General features: G+C 41.1%; 1 protein-coding gene across 2 annotated transcripts in view; it reads right to left on the reverse strand.

Annotated features, from left to right (window-relative positions):
* Positions 1-12,510: 12,510 nt before the first annotated feature.
* slc2a9l2 (solute carrier family 2 member 9, like 2) overlaps positions 12,511-18,949 on the reverse strand; it is an 80,306-nt gene continuing 73,867 nt past the window's right edge. For both annotated transcript variants that reach the window (XM_084022839.1, XM_084022840.1), the window contains exon 13: positions 12,511-13,012. In XM_084022839.1, coding sequence (XP_083878965.1) covers positions 12,824-13,012 — 189 coding nt within the window. In that variant the 3' untranslated portion in view covers positions 12,511-12,823. The remainder of the gene's footprint in view (positions 13,013-18,949) is intronic.

Below are 18,949 nucleotides of genomic sequence, written 5' to 3' on the forward strand. Positions count from 1 at the left end.
CCTGCAGCGTTAAGCCCCTCCACAGAGTGTTTGGGAAATGAAAACGGTTTCTCTTTAATCCCTCTGAAGGCCCAGCGACGAACCGAGCACCCAGAGAAACATGATGTGTTTCGTTTTTTACAGAACTGCTCGGTTCAGTTTACAACGTTGGAGAAGCTGTAGAGAGGATGTAGAGACCGTAAAAGACACTGCAGTAATATAATAATATCCACTGTGTTTTCTTGATAATTGGATGTGACCTACCACACACAGGTAATGTGACACACAAATCAATAGCAACAGGATGAAGCCCCTTGGATCAATGAAGGAAGTCCTACCAGCTGTGCTTAAAGCACGATTACTTACAAACTGATGATATTAATGGGAACAAAATGACCCTCATAATTCATCAAACAAAAGACTTTGTGGAGAATTTAAAAGCAGTCCAATAATATTAATGGTAACATTTTTTTGACAGTAACTGGATGTGTTTTTAGCCCTGCTGTTGATTAGTTTAGTCCACCACTTTGTCAAATAGACAAATAGACAAAGACAAATACCTCTACAACTATATTGGATGGATTGCTTTGGGATTGGGGTACAGACATTCACCGTCCCCTTAACAAATGGTCCCAACATTAAAAATATATTAGAAATGTTTAATTAAAATGTTTAATTAAGATGGTAACTTTTCTTTCTGTCTTTAACGGTTTACAACCTAATTCTGAACAGACCAATCAACTGACAGAGCCAAAATAAAAATAAAAATGATTGAGTCGGAAACTTGAGTTTGTCCCTGCGTCCTTTGGGTTGTGAACAACAAGAGTGACTTGACACAAATCTACACTGTATTTACTTAAATATCAGCTGCTTCCATTATCACATGCTAAACACTAATATGGAAAAAACGTATAGCGTACGGTGGTAAACTCTTTAAATGTTTTGAGTAGCCCTTGAACCCTCACGTACCTTTTCTGGTGTGTATCGGATGGTCCGGTGTCGATCTGTTTATTCAGCTAATCACTACCAATCATTTCTGAGTTTCTTTGACTTACTGGGTTTCTTTGAGTGGGCGAGAATAGAGGAACCTCATTAAGATTAAGATGTAAATTCTGTTGCATGTTAAGTTAACAGACTGTTTATCAATATTTAAGACCCACGGGGTTTTTTCAGTGAGTCACCTCGCTGAAATTGGAGACAAACAGTGTTTTGGAGTGGTTTTCAGGCGGGTTATGCTGCTAAAGGGGCATTTGGCTTTTCAAGCTAAATGACTGGCGTTGTCCAAAGGCTTGGAGGGGGGTTTCAAATACCTGGGGAACAGCTAGCCGCACTGCTGAGACAGGTGCTGGAAGGAATCGATAAAGGAGAACACCAGGGCGCATACAGACATACGCATGAGGCGCATTACTGTGGGAACGCTGTCACACTCTTTTTAATGGACTTAATGAACTAACAAATTACACGGAGTCAGTTTTTACGAACCTATAAATCCGAGAAAATAATCCATGCTGATGTGCTTTTGTGACGTGATTTTGCTTTTATGGTCTTAATTACAGGCATATAAAACCACTTGCTGAACACATTCCACCAATAATAAATAGATTTATTAATAGTTTTGTTTTTGAAATCAGCTACAATCCCTTTTCTGTTACCATAAAATCCTGTTGTTGGTTCATCTGCTTTCACAACACAAACAACCACACCAGAGTCCACTTGAAAGCAGACCAAGACCCAACAAGTTCGATTGACAGCTTTCACACCAGCCCAAACAGTTCATTTGAACTGAACCACAGGCTGTGAAAGCACCACTGCTCTCTGGGTTATGATATATAAAGAGCTGCAGGTTGGCGTACTTGACATCTGGGAGTTCAAGACCTGTTCCGTTGCTGCAATATCTTTTTGAAGAATACTTGTTTATTTAAACATTTTATAACCCTATAATTAGAAGTGTAATGAAAAAACAGGACTGTTATACCTATTTCCACTTTTATTCAAATAGAAATCATTTTGCTGCCTTTTGATTCTTCCAAAGACAGCAGAACAAATGACTAACATAATTATGACTGAATTACTGCAACAGTAGTTCATAAAAACATGAGTTGGGAGCCAAATGAGCTGTCATATCCTTCTAACATCAGTATAGGATCTGCCAAAGTAGAAGCAAATATCGGGGGGTGGGGGTGGAGGTGGGGTTGGGGGGAGGAGTCCCTTTGTCTTCTGTTTGTTTGTCCCTCATGTCGTTTTTAAATGTGCTCTTTAAACAAAGCTTAATTTGATATGGCTATGCATTTAAATTTCATACCCACCACTCCACTGCAATGTGCACTAAGACATCAGCTTACAAGTCCCTTTGGTACAACTGGTGTTGTTTTTAAATGTGCTGTACATAAAAAGTTGACTTATGTATTACAAAGTCATATTTACCGCTTCATTGACTGCTTTAAACTGCTTTAAATAACCTATATGATTATATATTATTACCTGTTCCCAGTGTAATCTACCATTCTGTATCGATGCTCACAATGTGAAACAAAGTGTAGGCTAGCTTTCCACAACCAACTGATTAGCCTAAATAACATTAATCAGCTGGTCTCCAGCCAGCATCTCCTGGCAGACCCATAGTGTAAGAACATGGAGTTTTCTCAGAGCGTATTGCTTCCTAAGTGAGTTGACATGGTTCAGTTGTTAGCGTTTTGTTTTTTTTACTCGAGCGGCCACATGAACAGACAGCTAAATAATGAGCTGAAACTCAAGGAGAAGGAGAAGCTGCAGATTCTCAGTATGGTCGTCACAATTCATACATTCTGATCAAAGCTGCTGTAAATTCATCTTTTTATACTCACTAAACGCAAAGTCGTTGAGGAGTCACAACAAATTCCATTCAGTAATTGGGTTGTTGTTCAAAATTTAACTTTAACTGAGTGAATTTTTATTCAGTGCACAGAATATAGAACCGAATCATTGTAATTTTGTGCACGTCACATGCTAAAGGGATTACATCTGTAGACAAAGGCTAATCCAGTGTAATTACTGTGAGAGCTCCCAGTCAGATGGCGCTCCAGCAGGCAAATAATGCTCATTTCATACAACTGGGGACCTTTAAATCAAGATGTTTTCCCATCGGACTATTGTTTGCTAAAACATACTTTAAAACCGCTGAAATCCTTTCACAGGATAAAAGTCTGTTTGCACACGTGTGCATCATCTGCGGAGGTGCATGAAGAGAAATCATTTGGCGATTTCAGAGGGGAGTGTGAGTGAAAGACTCCCTGTGACTGAACATCAGACAGTCTATTTGTGGACCTGGAAGGACAAATGTGGCCCAGTTCCACATTAACCTTCTGTTTTGTAGGTTGCCGCAATCAGCAGCTGTACAGATGGCGTACTGGCACACTGTCATTTGAAACTTTTTCAAGAGATGAGCGGTATTTTTCAGACCCACATGCTGACCTAAATGCATTTGTCTGACTAGACGTAGATTTATAATTACTACTCAGAATTGGTGCATGGATATTGAAGTGAATAGTCCTGATTTGTAAGTGTTAGATATAGAAGTGAATTATGTGTCTTTTAAGATTATCGCACAAATTCAAAATGTCTGTTGGGAAGCACTTCAAAAAGGCATTATTTGCAGAAAATTTCTCGTCTTCAGTAATTTGCAAAGTGAGACTGATAGTGTCTGGCAGCTGAGCATGAATTAGATTTGAAGTGCTTGTTTGTATTATGTAGTGAAATTTGATGGAAAACTAATCTCTATTTCCATCTTTGCAAGCAATTTAAAAAACTTCAACTCCCAAAACAAGCCAAGTGAGCCTGCAATCACTCACATTCTCAGATGAATGGATAAGTTAATAACATATTATACACGTTTCACAAACAGAGAAACTGTCTCATCTACAGTTAATTGGCTACCACAGTGCCCTTGCTCAAATTATGAATGGGTTTTCATTCAACTCTCTAAGGGTTATGGCTCGTAGTTGCCCTGAAGAAAGTCAGAAGATAGAGGTGGCCTAGTGGCTGTTTCCATTGTGTGTAATTTCTTTACAATAAAAACAAAACCATCTTTCAAATATTCACTCCCCTCAACAATAAGGCAGGAAAATTAAATCGTGTCGGCTGTTAAGGTGACTTTACCCACCAGGCTATTCTGCAGAATGTGATAACATGACAGCATAACAATGAGAAAATCCTGTATCTCATTTACTGGGACAGAGTCGGCTGCAGTTAAAATACAGATCACTGTGTGGTCAAGCACCGAGGCAAACACACTATTAGACCTCCAAGGCTTCTGGGAGCTTCCAGTTTATTATTATTTATTAGCTGAAACACCCAGCAAGATGACCAAATTGGGCCATAAGTCTTTAAGTCAAGATGTGTAGTGCCGATGTCAGCATTTAATTTCAACTGTATTTCTCGTACTGTGATGCCTGGCTGAAGATACATTGTTGTGTTTGAAGCTGGCTGCACTGCCCCCAAGAGGCAACCATCCCAACCAAGTTTAGTTTAAAATAAACTGTGTCATTAGGAAGATATTTCTTTGAGTAAAGTAGTTGTGATACAGTGTCATGATAGAGAATTCAGCATCTGCTGTGAGTTTTCACTCCCAGTGGATTTTCCTCTTTTCACAAAGAAAATAAGCTGTGTAGCAATTTTTATAATATACACCATTTAGCTTCAAAACATGATAATCTTCCACAAACAATGATTGAAAGCTGAAACTGTGGAGATTATAATTTCACAGTCGAGATGAATACCAATAATTATTGCCACAGTAAGTATTTACATGTACTGTAAGTGGGTTGATATGAACTGAAAACCTTATTTCAGCATAAACTGAAAATCCGGATGAAAGAAAATCTGAAGAAAGAAGCTGTCAGCAGCCATAAATAGTTCTAGGTTTTAAAGCATGAAGGGTGAGGATCTATTTCAGTGCACATCTGAGCCACATGTAATCCTCCTCCACCTTACAGTGTGTCAGCGGCTTCTGACAGCATGAACAGGAAACACGAGATCACTGAGCTTCAAACATTTTTCCCCCGATGTGGTGCTGGACATAATAATTTAAATGGATCTGGAAAAAAAGGCATGTATTTTCCCCCTTTGGATTTTAGCTTTTCATACTCTTCTGTTCGTAACTGTTTTCCAAATTATAAATGATAGTCCTAACATTAGTTAAGAGAGGCTGACACTAAGATACATCTTAAAGTCAACACAGGACACATAAAGTACAGACAGCCATGCACACTTCACCAATCAAAGCCTGGGAGGTCCAGTGTTTGGAAAAGCCATTTAGGAAAGTGCAGCGTTGCCCATTTCCACATATCACTGGGCCGAAGTAGTTTGTTGGCTGTGTGAGTGAAAGAGAGTTCAACAAAAAAAGAGTATAAAAAACAGCAGAAAGAAGTCATCACACTTTGAAACTGAGACTTGAAAGAGTTATCATGTACGAATCTTAATGACAAAATACTGAAAATGCAAGCTTGTTTGATCTATATGAAAATGCTGGCTGAGCTTTGACAGGTGATCAAGCAGTTGAATATCGTTATAAAATCCTCGTTTTGAAGAAGAAACCCTTTGATGTGAGTGATGTCAGCACTAGGAATCTCTCTCAGTGTGAGTATGCTGAAACTGTTATTGATTTCCAAAGTGACAAGAAGATTGAGGGAGCTCCTTTCTGTCCTCCACTCCAGTCACAAGTGAGTTTATTTGTGAGAGAAGACAGAAAAGTCGGGAAGGGTCACCGGTTCAATCCACATGACAAATGAACTGCCACTGGCCAACAATTCATCAGCACCCACTGAGGCTGAAAGAACTTCTTGAGTAACTTGATCGCTATTAATCATGCATACAAATGATTTCCATCAAAGCTTCGTTTAATCCCATCTACTGTATGTTGTCACTGCGACACAACACGCGTGGACAAGTGGTGGAAATGAGGGAACACTGCCGAAGAGAAGTGACAGGCCAGAGAAAACAAGAGTGTCCAAAGTTGAAGATGATTTCAAGCTGAAACAAAACAAAACATCAAGTCTATGCTTCCAGTTCCATAATGCTAACATTTACCATAAATCAGTGTGTTGGTAGTTGAGACGAAGGCTAGTCATCTTGCATCTCTTCCACCTTTTTTGGGTGTTGTTTCCATATCGGTCTGTTGGTCAGTACAATCTTAAGAGAATGTACTCGTTAAAAACAGTTTGGTTCAAATAAAAATGCAATCCAGCTCATTAAAGGCAGACCTTATGATGTAAACGTGTGCATAAAGTTAATATGCTGAACGTACGAAGTATTAGTGACATCTTCTGGATATGGACTCATGCTGTGAAGGTAATCAAAAGCCATTTATGCAATAAAATATTTAACTTTCAACTTCATCAACGCCAGTGAGTGGGTTGGTGCGGACTGAGTGACGGTTGAACTTGAATCATTTGTTCATTACAGATTTAGTTCAATTGTAGTAAATGATATACAGCAAAAGTAATAAAACATTGTAGATTTCGTACACCAACCCCCCCCCCCCCCCCCCCCCCCATTCATAGTTGACAGTTTTCAGCAAAGTCAATTTATATTACATTTATATTTCACTGTCCATTTCTGTCTATTTCACACAGGCTTGGTCCTCTAAAGAGCTTCATGAGCTTGACCTTGTCCCTTTTGAGACGGGGCTGACCAAGAAAACATGTTCTCAGTCCTCCTTTCGCCACATATAGAGACAAGAAATTGCATTACTATGCTTTATGCATGTCTAAGTGCATAAATGCATACTAAGTGGGAGTATACCAGCCCTCTAGAGGCTCACAGTAGCTGGTAATTGGTTCTAACAATAGGGCAGTTTTCACAGCAAGGTCCTTTCCAAAGAGAGAGTGTGACATTGACAAAAGTGCAAATATCTCACACGTCTATGCTGGATTGGCTGAAATTCTCCCACAGTGCTTCAAGTGTATTCCACAGTGATCAGGGCAACATGGGCAGAGGATATCATTGCAGCAGGTCTTGGTCTTTGCTTTGACCTGTAAGCATTAATACCTGCTGGACATTTTTTAGGTCAGAGCTCAATTCCTGCTGCTAGGCTCAGTTTCCCCCTCCATGGTGTCTACCACAGATACAAAGCTAGAACAGCACCAATTATTCCAGAATAAACCCATTATTCTTGATTTATTGGTGCTGTTCTACCTTTTTATCATCTACACTGTATATGTATGTGGTTTTGGTGCCAATTATGCCTTTTTCATTTATATACATTTATATATTTTGTTCTTAAATATGATGGGGATAGGTTAATTGGCGACTCTAAATTTCCCGTAGGTGTGAGTGTAAGCGTGAATGGTTGTCTGTCTCTACATGTCGGCCCTGTGATAGACTGGCGTCCTGTCCAGGGTGTACCCTGCTTTGCCCAATGTCAGCTGGGATCGGCTCCAGCCCCCCAACGACCCTGAGTACAGGATAAGCGGTAGACGATGGATGGATGGATGGATGGATGGATTCTTAAATATATACTTATGGAAACTATTTACGTTAAGGAGGGTAAAATCATGGTTATGGTTAAAAACTTGTTTGGGGATGAAAAATATAATGGCATACTTGAATTGCAGATCTGAAAAGGCAACATGAATGCCGGTGCCCTGCATGAAAATCAACCATGCCAAACAACCATCCACCCAACCACTACCCCTTCCTGCTTACCAATCCCTGCATGCCACATCCGTGTGATCACAAGGGTCTGGGAATTTCACGATGTGCTCATGTCCCCGAAGCTCTGTCCTTACAAAACATTTTCTATTTTCAACTTTTTCTTGTTGTTCAGTCAAAATTCAGTTGAACCTCCTCAAGCTTTCCTGAAGTATATCTTTTGTTTTCTAGTCTTTGAAACGCATCTGAGCATACAGAACAACTTTACTTTCCACTTCGCTGCATACAGGGGACACTACTTCCTGCAATGGCTCTGAATTACCATTGGGTGTCCATCAAATATTGACATAATCCCTTTCAATACTGGTCTTATTTTTCTACGTGATTCACTGTGTGCGGTAGATGTTTGGTTACAGAAGAGGGCTGTCAGTGTATTTTGTGCAGTAGGAGCTCCCTCATCCACACTGAGTGTAGGTTGAACCTACAGATTTAGATTTGACTTGCCGGAGGGCTTGACTGATAACATCAGCAATGTTATCAGACATGCTTGTTAGCATGACTGTCTCATTAGCGTGACAAGCCTTCTACCACCACAGTGTTGAGAGGTGGCGTATTGCTGCCTGACTGAAGGTTCATTCACATCATAGAGGTGAGAAAGGACTCACCCACTCACTCAAAGTTTGGGAAACGGTCCGGCAGTGTCAAATCGGCTGTCTCCATTCACCCAGATCACTTTCTGCTTTCAACAGGCAACATATACAAATCAAAATGATTTATTGTGTCGCTCGCTACTCTTTCTAATCTGTAAGATCTAATTTTATCCTACAAAATCTATCAGCTGACCTCTAACAAGTGGCTGATTTATCACAGGCAAGAGAAGGTGGTTCAGTGTTTGCTGCAGGGACTCAGGTGAGCAGAGAGCAGACTTATCAGTATAGACGATTCGCTGCTGTGGATCACTCGGTACAACATCCGTCCTTCTGCAGAAACATCAGATTCGTTACAGTGAGTGGATTGGGGGAAACTTCAGATTCAGATTCGCTACTGTAGATGATGGAATTTTCAGCATGAAATGTTAAACTTTACTAACTCTACTTCCACAACTGGGGAAAATACACAGTGCGAAACCAGCAGGTCCCACCAGGCACATTCGCATAGCCTGTCTGACTGAGAGGATCCACTTCCTCCAGTGAAACCACCCTCAAGACAATACACAAATCACTTTAAATACGCTTGTTTTCTGAATGGGGTTCGCATCGATCGGAGGTAGGCTATGCTAACACTGTAGCTGCTCCATAAACACTTCCTGTAGTGTAGTTCCATGTGATTGTGTTGGTGTGGGTAGATGCCTCTGGCTTTCAGCCCCCATCATTAGAGGGTGAAGTGGAAACAGCTTGCTTAGCTCTCACACCTTGTCATTCAAAAAGGCACAAGCAGAGCGAGATGGTGTGTGGGGAAAAGAGAATGCTCCGCCGATGGAAGCTGGCTAATACAACAATCACTGAATTGCTATTTTAACACTCTGACATTATGTTAGTAGCAGTCAACTTCTTTTAGGGAGGGGCAATAGGGATGACACTTTATATTCAAATTTCAAACCGCAGTTAACATAAATGTATTTTTAGGACAATGGATTTCTAAGAATTATGTGGCAAATGTTTTACGCTAGGTAGCTAGTTATGCAGGTAGATACCACAGACATTTTTAATTTGGCCCACAAATTTTGACAGCCATTAATGGATTACAATACCAGATCTATTTCAATCAAATCCGCGATGTGGGCGGGAACTCAGAGGTCTTGAATAATTCCATTAGTGGGAGTTAACACATTGTCTGAGCTTCCACTCCACTGAAATAATGAAGTTCTAATCCAAAAGGAAATCAGCTTACTGTTGCGTTACTCACATGATGGATGATAATTATCTTTTTTGATGAACACGCACTGTTTCTCATGCTATTACAACTAACAATAAAGGGACTATTAATATCTATACACCACTTTCCCCTGGTAGATTTAATGAACCGGAGAAAGAACGGCTCTCCTCACCTGTCTCCAGCACTCTAACACACACAGAGCCAAAATCCCGGGAACATTTACCGTCTCAATATTTACCTGAGGGTGTCTGCAGTACTCAAGCTCACTTGAGGGAAAGTAGCACCACTGAGACTGAAGGAGAAGGTGGGTGCTTCAGAGGCAAATCCGCCTTCTAATGGAACTGCCAGCTGAAGGGCTCTTTAGCAAAATTAGTTTTATTAAGTGTCAACTAAGGTCTTGAAGCTACAACCACCTCAACAAACTTGAAATCCAAAGTATCAAGAGCGCCTGCAAACATGCCTGGTGACAGGGTTTAACGATCAAGTCAGTTTACAAAAGAGGATAGAAGATGAATAAACTGCAAACAGTGAAGTGCCCCCAGACGCAGGTGTGGGAGGATGTGACGCAACAGGCCAATGTTGATTTGCAACAACAGCTGTGCCTTTGAAAGACAGTAAAATGCAGAAAATAATGATGTCTTACATACACACTAGCAGCCTGGATATTAACAGGACACAGATAGAGGGGAAACAGAAATGATGACAAATGGCATGATGATTTAGACACTGAAGCGAAATAATGAATTAGGGATGAGACACCAGTAATCCGAATGAAAAACTGATTATAGCTGGTTGCTTTTCTTTTCCACTCGTGGTGATCACACGGAGAGGCCAAATGTACCAGAGAGTTGTGCATGCAGCAGGCAGGGAGACACCAAAGTGGGTTAATCCTCCACTGCTGAAGCAACTCGGTCAACGCAGGAATCACAGTGTGGCAGGGATGTAGAGGGAGTTTGCCTCAGCACATGGATCATTTTAATATCACGCGTGCAGGGAGATGAGTGGTTTACTGGTTGATAGTTGCCGTTGTTGGAGTTTACCTTACTAGTTTACCTTTGGATGAGAGTAACATGGTTTGCTAATCAATAACTAGCTAGAGTTTCCATCAGTTTACAGTTTAACACAAAATGACCCATTCATCACTGAAGCAAGAGGACCCTGTAGATAACCTCAAGCCTCCAGTAAACACCAACACAGCCATAGTCTGAACTGCAGGTCACACAGTGAGGAATTAAAAAAAAAGTGTTACTTCAGCTCGAGAAGCCTAATTCTGGGTCTGACACTTAAGGATATCCTCACTCTGTAAAGGTGGAATTAGGCCAGCAGTGATACAGAACCTGTGACTGTTCAGTGCTTCATCACATCAAAGGATGGCTGCTAAGCACTTCTAAAATTAAATGAACACTTGTCAGAGCTAATGGACGCAGGCTTTAAACACCTTACACTTCTTACTTTGCATAATTGTATGAGGTTGGACAAACGGTCATCCATATAGCATTTACGGTGCATATAATTAAACATATGTCTTTGCTGCTCTGAGCTGAATTACTCTCCCACCTGCAAGTCCTTCCGTCAATTACTCACCATCTACGAGAGTATAACTCCCTGAGAGTAACATGCTGGAACGGAGTTATGACAGACAACACTTCCAATTATATTCTCCTCACGTCCCTGCAAGCTTGGCAGTTGAACAATGTAATCTGTGTAATATTTGCTCACCAAATATCATCAGGAATGTATCTGGAATTTCCCTATCTCCCTTTCCATACCTCAACAATGCCATTTGAATGGACACCTAATTTCATCACATGACAAACACACACACAGACACACACAAGTGTGTATATGTGTCTGTATGACGGTGGGGTGGACTGCCAATGCCACGCTTGTCTGCCCCTGTTCAGATCACCTCCTCCACTGGCCATCTGGTGGGAAGTAGCCTTGACTTCTATTGGATTTGGAGAGGCGCCATAAAACTGTCCCTGTCAGCTTTACTGCACTCTGTGGGTTTTCTCTCTCTCTCTCCTGTCGTCCATATTGGGAAGTCAACCAAGACATCGGCATTATGGTTATAATCCCGCACAATATGTCTCTCCTCAAACCCTCTCAATATGAAGCTACATTTGGATGATGACGATCTGACCAAGATGATGTTGCATGCTGCTACAGCTTGTCTGCTTCAGAGAACAAGCAGATAATAATGATCAGCTTCCAGTTGTTCAGGCACACCTCGGTCTGGTCAGGAAAAAAAAGTGTTTCATCAAAGGTGCTATGATAAATAATTCTTTATTAACAATGGATCAAATGACTATGGGTAATGTAAAACGTGTTGCTCATAATTACAAACCCACAGAACGTTATCACCCAACCATGCAGATTTTCTCAGATCTACGGAGCCTTTTAGCTTCTTTAAGTCATTGTTTTAGTTCTCTGCTTCACAACTTTATTGATCTGGTTCGGTCTCACTGCTCTTATTGGAATCTTTTTTGGCCATAGCAATCACTGTATATTCCCTGCCCACCACCAAACATCTGACGCCAGCAACTCCCTGGTGAATTGAAGTATTTAGCAGCTAAACGACCAGATATTTCCCCCCATTTCTTTGTTATTAAATCCCACTACTTGTCAAGTGTCAAGTGCTTGGGTTGGCTGGGCTTCACTTACTAATCCTGACCCTAAATGCTCGAGGTCAACATCTAAACTTAACCAATCGTCTCTGCCTCAATCAGCTTTACAAGGCGGGTCTGTCCAAGAAAAGAAAGAGGATCGTAATCACACTTCCTTCAGTGGAGTTGGTGGAGAGCAAAAAAAGAGAGTGAATATTGGACTCACATTTGTCAGGTGGACATAATTGCCAATGAATGCTAATGTTTCTGTATCTTCTGGACGTTTAAATAAGCTATTGTTTGCTAACATGCCAGCCATATCTGTATTCCGGTATGTATGAGGTGATAATATTTGGGTGTTTTCACATCCACAAATGACCCCAAACAATCAGTTAAAACAAGTTTAAGTTTAATAGAAACAGTTTTAAACAAGCCAGTTCAACCACACGTTTATCCCTTTTTGTAAATGCCGAAAGACCCCAACAATTTAGGGTTTCTGCAATGTATTATCATTTTATACTGTATATTACATATGATCATAAAATTCATAAAAAAACATACCAAAAATGCACTGGAAAAAAAACATTGATTTAATTTTCATCGACCACAGTCATTAAATAAATATGTACAAACAAACAAATACTTGGTTTATATTTCAGCGCTGTTTTACCCCCAGTAGTTTGTTACGAGGAATCCTCCATCTCCATGATGTCTTCGACTTTTCCATTCATATTAGGTTACCTGGACAGAACCTTCTCCATTTCATGGCCAGGGGACGGGACGGGGATATTGTTAATCTTGGCAAAGCTCTTACTGATGTCCATGAATGTTTTATTTTTGGTCTCAGGGAGGACCAAATAGATGTAGATAGATCCAAAGACGCAGACCACCACAAACACCAGGAAGGCAAAGGACTGCAACGACGCCTACACAAACAGAAAACACACAAGACAAAACACACTTTAGGAAAGACTTCTGGAAAAATAACTTAATAACTTCAAGAGTAAAATGAACTGACAGCACATATTACATTTAATTAATTTAGATCTTCCTATTTCAGCATTAAACCATTTGCTGATTGCTGTTCTCCCCCCAAATCCTGACATTTTTTTCAGCCATCCTAAATTGTTGCCAACTCCAGAGAGATGTCGCCTGTGGCATCTGTTTTGTCATCTGTGTGTGTGTGTGTGTGTGTGTGTGACGCTGGGGACGTCCCCACAATGTTTCACTTAAAAGATCCCACGGGCTTGTGTATGAAGGGATGCGCAAGGAGGGCATGTCTGCTTCAGATTTTTGAACAATATAAGTCTGAACGCCAACCTTGTCCAGTGTGTTATGCCAATAATAGAGATTAGTGACAGATTTAAAAATACACACTGACTGATTACCCAGAGGGAGATTTAGAGTCGGAGAGAGGGTTTGTTTATTTCCGTGTGTGTGTGTGTGTGTGTGTGTGTGTGTGAGAGAGAGAGAGAGAGAGAGAGAGAGAGAGAGAGAGAGAGAGAGAGAGAGAGAGATGAAGAGAAAGGGAGAGATTTTGCATGAGACAGACTTGACTGACCCTCACCAGTGTGTCACTGAGCTATAATACCTTGCTCATGACGGGACAGAACTCAGTGTAACGCTATGTAACTGGAATTAGAAATGCAGTGTCCAAACAACCATGACCTCAATGAAGAACTACTTACTGCTTTGATTTCAGCTGTTACATCATCACTGCTGTTAGTCTCTGACACTGTTTTCCTCTTTTGAGTGTATTTTATAACAGCATTACAAAAAAAACAGAGCATCGTGAAAGGCCCTGACCCAGTTTCCGTGCTGCCCCTGTGACGCAACGCTCATCCGCAAAGTTAGCAAGTTCCTCAGAAAACGTCGCCTTTTCGTCTTCCAGTTGTCGTATGAGATGAGTCGTGTTACAAAAAGGACATTTCTGCGTCCACTCTGTCTATCATTAATTGCATTTTTCATGAGCCCCGTGGATTGACAAGAATGAGAGGGACCCATCTTTGTCGCAGGGATAAGCCTTTGATCTGCTGGCGTGGCTCAGCTGGGTTCAGCTTGGTTCACACACAAACAGTTACGCATGAACATAAGGACTCATGAGGACTGAGTGGCTGCAGACAAACATGAATGAATGAATGTGAAATACAAATGTGAATTATATATTTTCCATGTGTTTCATGTTCACGTTACACCCAAAGTGAAGTAAAGAGAAGGGGCAACACTTGCAGTGATGGGAAACTCTTAGTAGGGAGGGGACAGGGCAGAACAGTGCAGGATTTGGTTGAATAGGACCAGACAATCTAGGACAGGTAAGGATAGGATTGGACAGGATAAAACAGAACAGGATAGGAGAGGATGTGACAAGATATGACAGGACAGGAGGACTGGACTGAACAGTGCAGAGCGACACAGTCTAGGACAGAGCAATGCAAGTCGGGTTGGGAAGGATGGGACAAGATGGGACAGGGTAGGACAGGACAGTCTAGGACAGGATTGAATCAGATATGACAGAATGGGACAGTCTAGGATAGGACAATGCAAGACAAGATGGAATAGGCCGGTACTGTGCAGGATTTGAGAAGAAGAAGAGAAAACAAAACAGAAGATATATATAGAGATATATCTATATATAAGTGCATGATATGACAGTGAGGGAAGGAATGGGATAGGACGAAATTGTGCAAGGGGACAATCTAGGACAGAATAGCACACAGGAATGCAAGAAAGGACCAGACAGGACAGGACGGGACAGCATCTGAGTGTGACTCAGGATGGAATAGGACAAATCAGTGCGGGACAGGCCAGAATGGAAAGAGATAAGAAGAAGAGTGCAGGCTGCCAGCGAGCTGGATAGGACACGATGGCCACTAAAGGGGACAAGATGAGGATAGGACAGAACAATGTTGGACAGGACGGCATAAGAGAGAACACTACAGCACTGAACAGAACAGGACCAGAAGGCATAGGGCAGAACAGTGCAACATAGGACGGAATGGGATAGGACAGAGCACAAGGGCAGGGGTAAAGGAGAATGTTTTAACACCCGCGTGGCTATAAATCTGATGCAGACATTGAATGTCCCCGTCCAGAGAATGTCCATTGTGCATTACTGTCACGGTCACTGGTTTCTGGGGCAATTGTGAGTCATCATCCGTGGCGGTGTTAACTGTGCGCTGTGGTAGTGGGGACTTATTTGCATGTGTGTGAGCTTTTATAGATTGTGTGGAATCCCCCACTGGGAGGAACACTCAAGATCAATGCATGACAGACTGAGCTGTACATACGATTAATCTGCAAATGTCCACCATGGACCGTTTAAAGATTTAATGGATTACTATATGCCAATGTTGTCGTATTGGAGCATGACCTGGGAAGACATACAATCATTTAGCATCACAGTTATGGATCATAGTTATTGAACATAGTTACCCAAACTCATACAAATGCAAAAAAACCAAGTGTACTAATGAGTGTGGCCGGGTTTTCATGGCTCATTTGTCTTTATAGATGTCATCAACAGGAGCCTGCTTTTATTGCCTCACTCTATATTTCACAGTGTCAATAAATCATCTGTAGGCCAACTGCCAATTACAATATCAGAAAGTAACTGAAGAAGCTCATTAAATGCAACAATGACCCTCAACACTGATCAATCGATTTCAGCTGTAATGCATTAATTACTTAGCATTGCTGACCTTTAAAAACAAGATTATTTCGTGGGGTTTTAAAAGGTTGATATATTTTAAGATGAATTTTAAGAAAATGGAATCTGGAGGTGGAATGTTATTGAAATTAAATATTAATGCGAAACAGCATTAAAACAAGTCAGAATGTCACTGAAATCCATAGATCATCCATCGAGAGATTCTTTCATCAATCAATTTAATCTCCATTTCAACCCAAAGGGACAAGCCCTTCAAAGGTTTACAGCTCGTGGCTGTCTTTTACATGAAAACAATCAAAGCTCAAACAATCCCACATGCATATCCCAGCAATGTTGCCTCCAACAGTCCTATGTGATGGAAACCAAGAAAGGAGCTGTATAAATAGTATTTGTGGATTTTTTAAGTCAGTGAAAATGGGCTGCAGACAGTGTGTCAACTTAAAACAAACACACCAACTCACACAGACCAGATGCATCATCTAACAGGCTAAATTTCTGAATATCTGACCTGTTGAAGAGCTACAGCTGATGAGAACGCAAAACAAGACCCGTGTTGAGGGAAACTGAGTTATTCAACCCTAACAGCTAGATTTAGAGAGCTTTATTCAACAAAAGGATGGAATGCTTTGTTTTATTCTCTACTGAAGTACATTATTTAGTTAAAAAACAGCTCAACATCAAATTAACGGATATAAAATATAAAACGTAGGGCCCTAGATATACTATAAATAAATACATGTAAAAATGCATTCTCTTTGTTATCCCTCCTGCTTTGCGCACACTTCCATCCCAGAAACTAAATCATCAGGCATAAATCTCACCACTTCATCGCCTCTGATAAAGTGAAGCTCACAGCCGCTTCCCTGAGCTGTCAGTGGGAAGCGTCCTGGAGTCGAGAGACAATCGCAGACAGAGCAAAACTGTCTCTAAGCGAGGGCGACACAGAGACGGGGCAGAGCTACTGGTCAGAGGAAATGCAGTCCAAACTTTTTACAAGTCAAAATAAGTGAAGGCTACAGCAGTTGAGGGACATGTTAAAACATCAGAAGCTTCAACAGCATTTCTTCATCTTTCCTTTTTTTTGGCAGATTGCAAACATTTTCTCCAGCAACCCCCCAAAAATCTATGGCTTTGACCATAACAATGCTCACAATACATTTTACAGTACATGCTTATCTGTCCATGGCTGTAGGGTGATAGCAGCTTATCATTATAAGTTGTATATTTACTCATTTATTACACTGAATAAACAATGTAACTATTAAAAATGTATGATAGCCAAGGGTTTTTGCAGGGTTAGGATTTTGAATATTTTGTCACCCATGCTGAAAATGAAGTGGTGTGTTGTCCTACTTGAGTCAGACAGCGGTCAGTAACAAGTGAGTCTTTGCTGTGATCCAGTGTGTCCCTGGGAGTAAGTGGGCCAGGCGAAACCATAACCAGCAAAACCAACACTGCAATATTTGTGGCACTTGTGTGGCTAAAAATAACCCTGTGTCGCTTTCTCTCTCTCTCTGCCTTGTCCACTCTTCCTGGCTTCGGACAACCTTATCTCACTGCTCCTTTCTTTCCTCTCCAAATCCATTTCTCCATGCCTCTATTGTCCATCTGATTACATATTCAGCTCCACTTCCACTTGACCTTCAACTTACTGACATCTATTACCACCAGTTTCATTGTATATCCATTATATCCAAGTAGTCAATTTATTTATGAAATTGTTGAAGCATAGCGGAACTTTAACACTAACTTTTAACACTAATTGTAGGTCTTCTTCCCAAACAGACAGCTTCAACTTGGAATAAAATATACAATTTATGACCTTTTGAAATTTGCTCTATTCAACTATTGTTCAGTGGGCCACATGTTCCGAAAGCTAAGTGAGTGGGAGCCGGAGTCCTGTCCCACTGGACCCCTTTCTGGCATCTCACACACACACACGCACACACACACACACACACACGCACACACACGCACACACACACACACACACACCCACACACACACACACACACACACACAGACTAACTGCACCGTTCCCTGAGCTGCTGGACTTGTAATTTAATGTGCATTTCATATGTGTGCTTTTAGATTGTCTTTTATATAGGTCCAGTGTTTCCCACAGAATCAGATTCTATTTGTGGCGGTACCCTCCCCGGGTATATAAGGTGCTCCACTGTATATTTTAATTGACAAGTACTTTGTGACAGATAACTGAACAATATATACAGCTCCATTGTTTCACTTCAATTCAAAGCATATACAGTTAGTGCTCGATTGGTACACTTATTCAAATAACTGAAAAATATACAGTGCTCTATTGCCAACACTTTGTGGCAAATAACTGAAAATATACATACAGTGCTCTATTGCTACACTTTAAGTGACTGCTCCACAGCCTAAAGTTTGATTCTTTTTGGGAATTCAGCCAGCCGTCTCTGCCGGGAAAACAATCTTTCCTGCGTATGAGCTTTGAGTGTGCACGGAGAGGAGGGGCTATCCACAGGCGGGTCCGAGAGAGAGAGTGAGTCAGAGCGAAAGCGGGGGGAGCGGTTGATTCGCTGCGCGCAGCTCTACACTTAGATAAGATTTTACCCATTTTGAATAGTTTGAAAAATCAAATCAATATGTGGCGGCCGACGTTGATAATCTGGCAGGCCGCCACAAAGAAATCAATCGGCGCTCGGTGTTGATTCTGTGGCGCTGCGCCACACATGAGGTCTGTAATGTTGTGATATATGGTGGTTTGTCATGGTGTGTGTTCTTAAGCTGCTACTGGATGCTTGAAATTTCCCTCGGGATCAATTAAGTACGTATCCATCTATCTATCTATGAACTAACAGCTTTTTGTCTTTTTGCTCATTTGTGATTTTCTTCAAAACATAGGATAATAAACATCTATTCTACCACCTTAACTTTTGGATTGGATGAAGTCAAGAAACAGTAGTCTTGATCAGTTCGATCGAGGCTGCTATGAAAACCAAGTATGCATCAAGAATGGTATATTTACAGAAAGTCTCTGAGCGACAGAGAAACAGAGTGTGCACGTAACCGTAGTACCTCACTGTCATTCCTGCATGCGTGTGCACATGTAAGAGGAGAGGTAGAGATGCTGTGCTGCTGCCGGAAGACTTCCATTAATTTTTGATTGGCGGGCTGGATTTTGGCCGCGGGCCACCAGTTGAATAGGCCTGCC

This window comes from Eutrigla gurnardus (genome assembly GCF_963514095.1).
Source record: "Eutrigla gurnardus genome assembly, chromosome: 2".
NCBI classification, from domain to species: domain Eukaryota; kingdom Metazoa; phylum Chordata; class Actinopteri; order Perciformes; family Triglidae; genus Eutrigla; species Eutrigla gurnardus.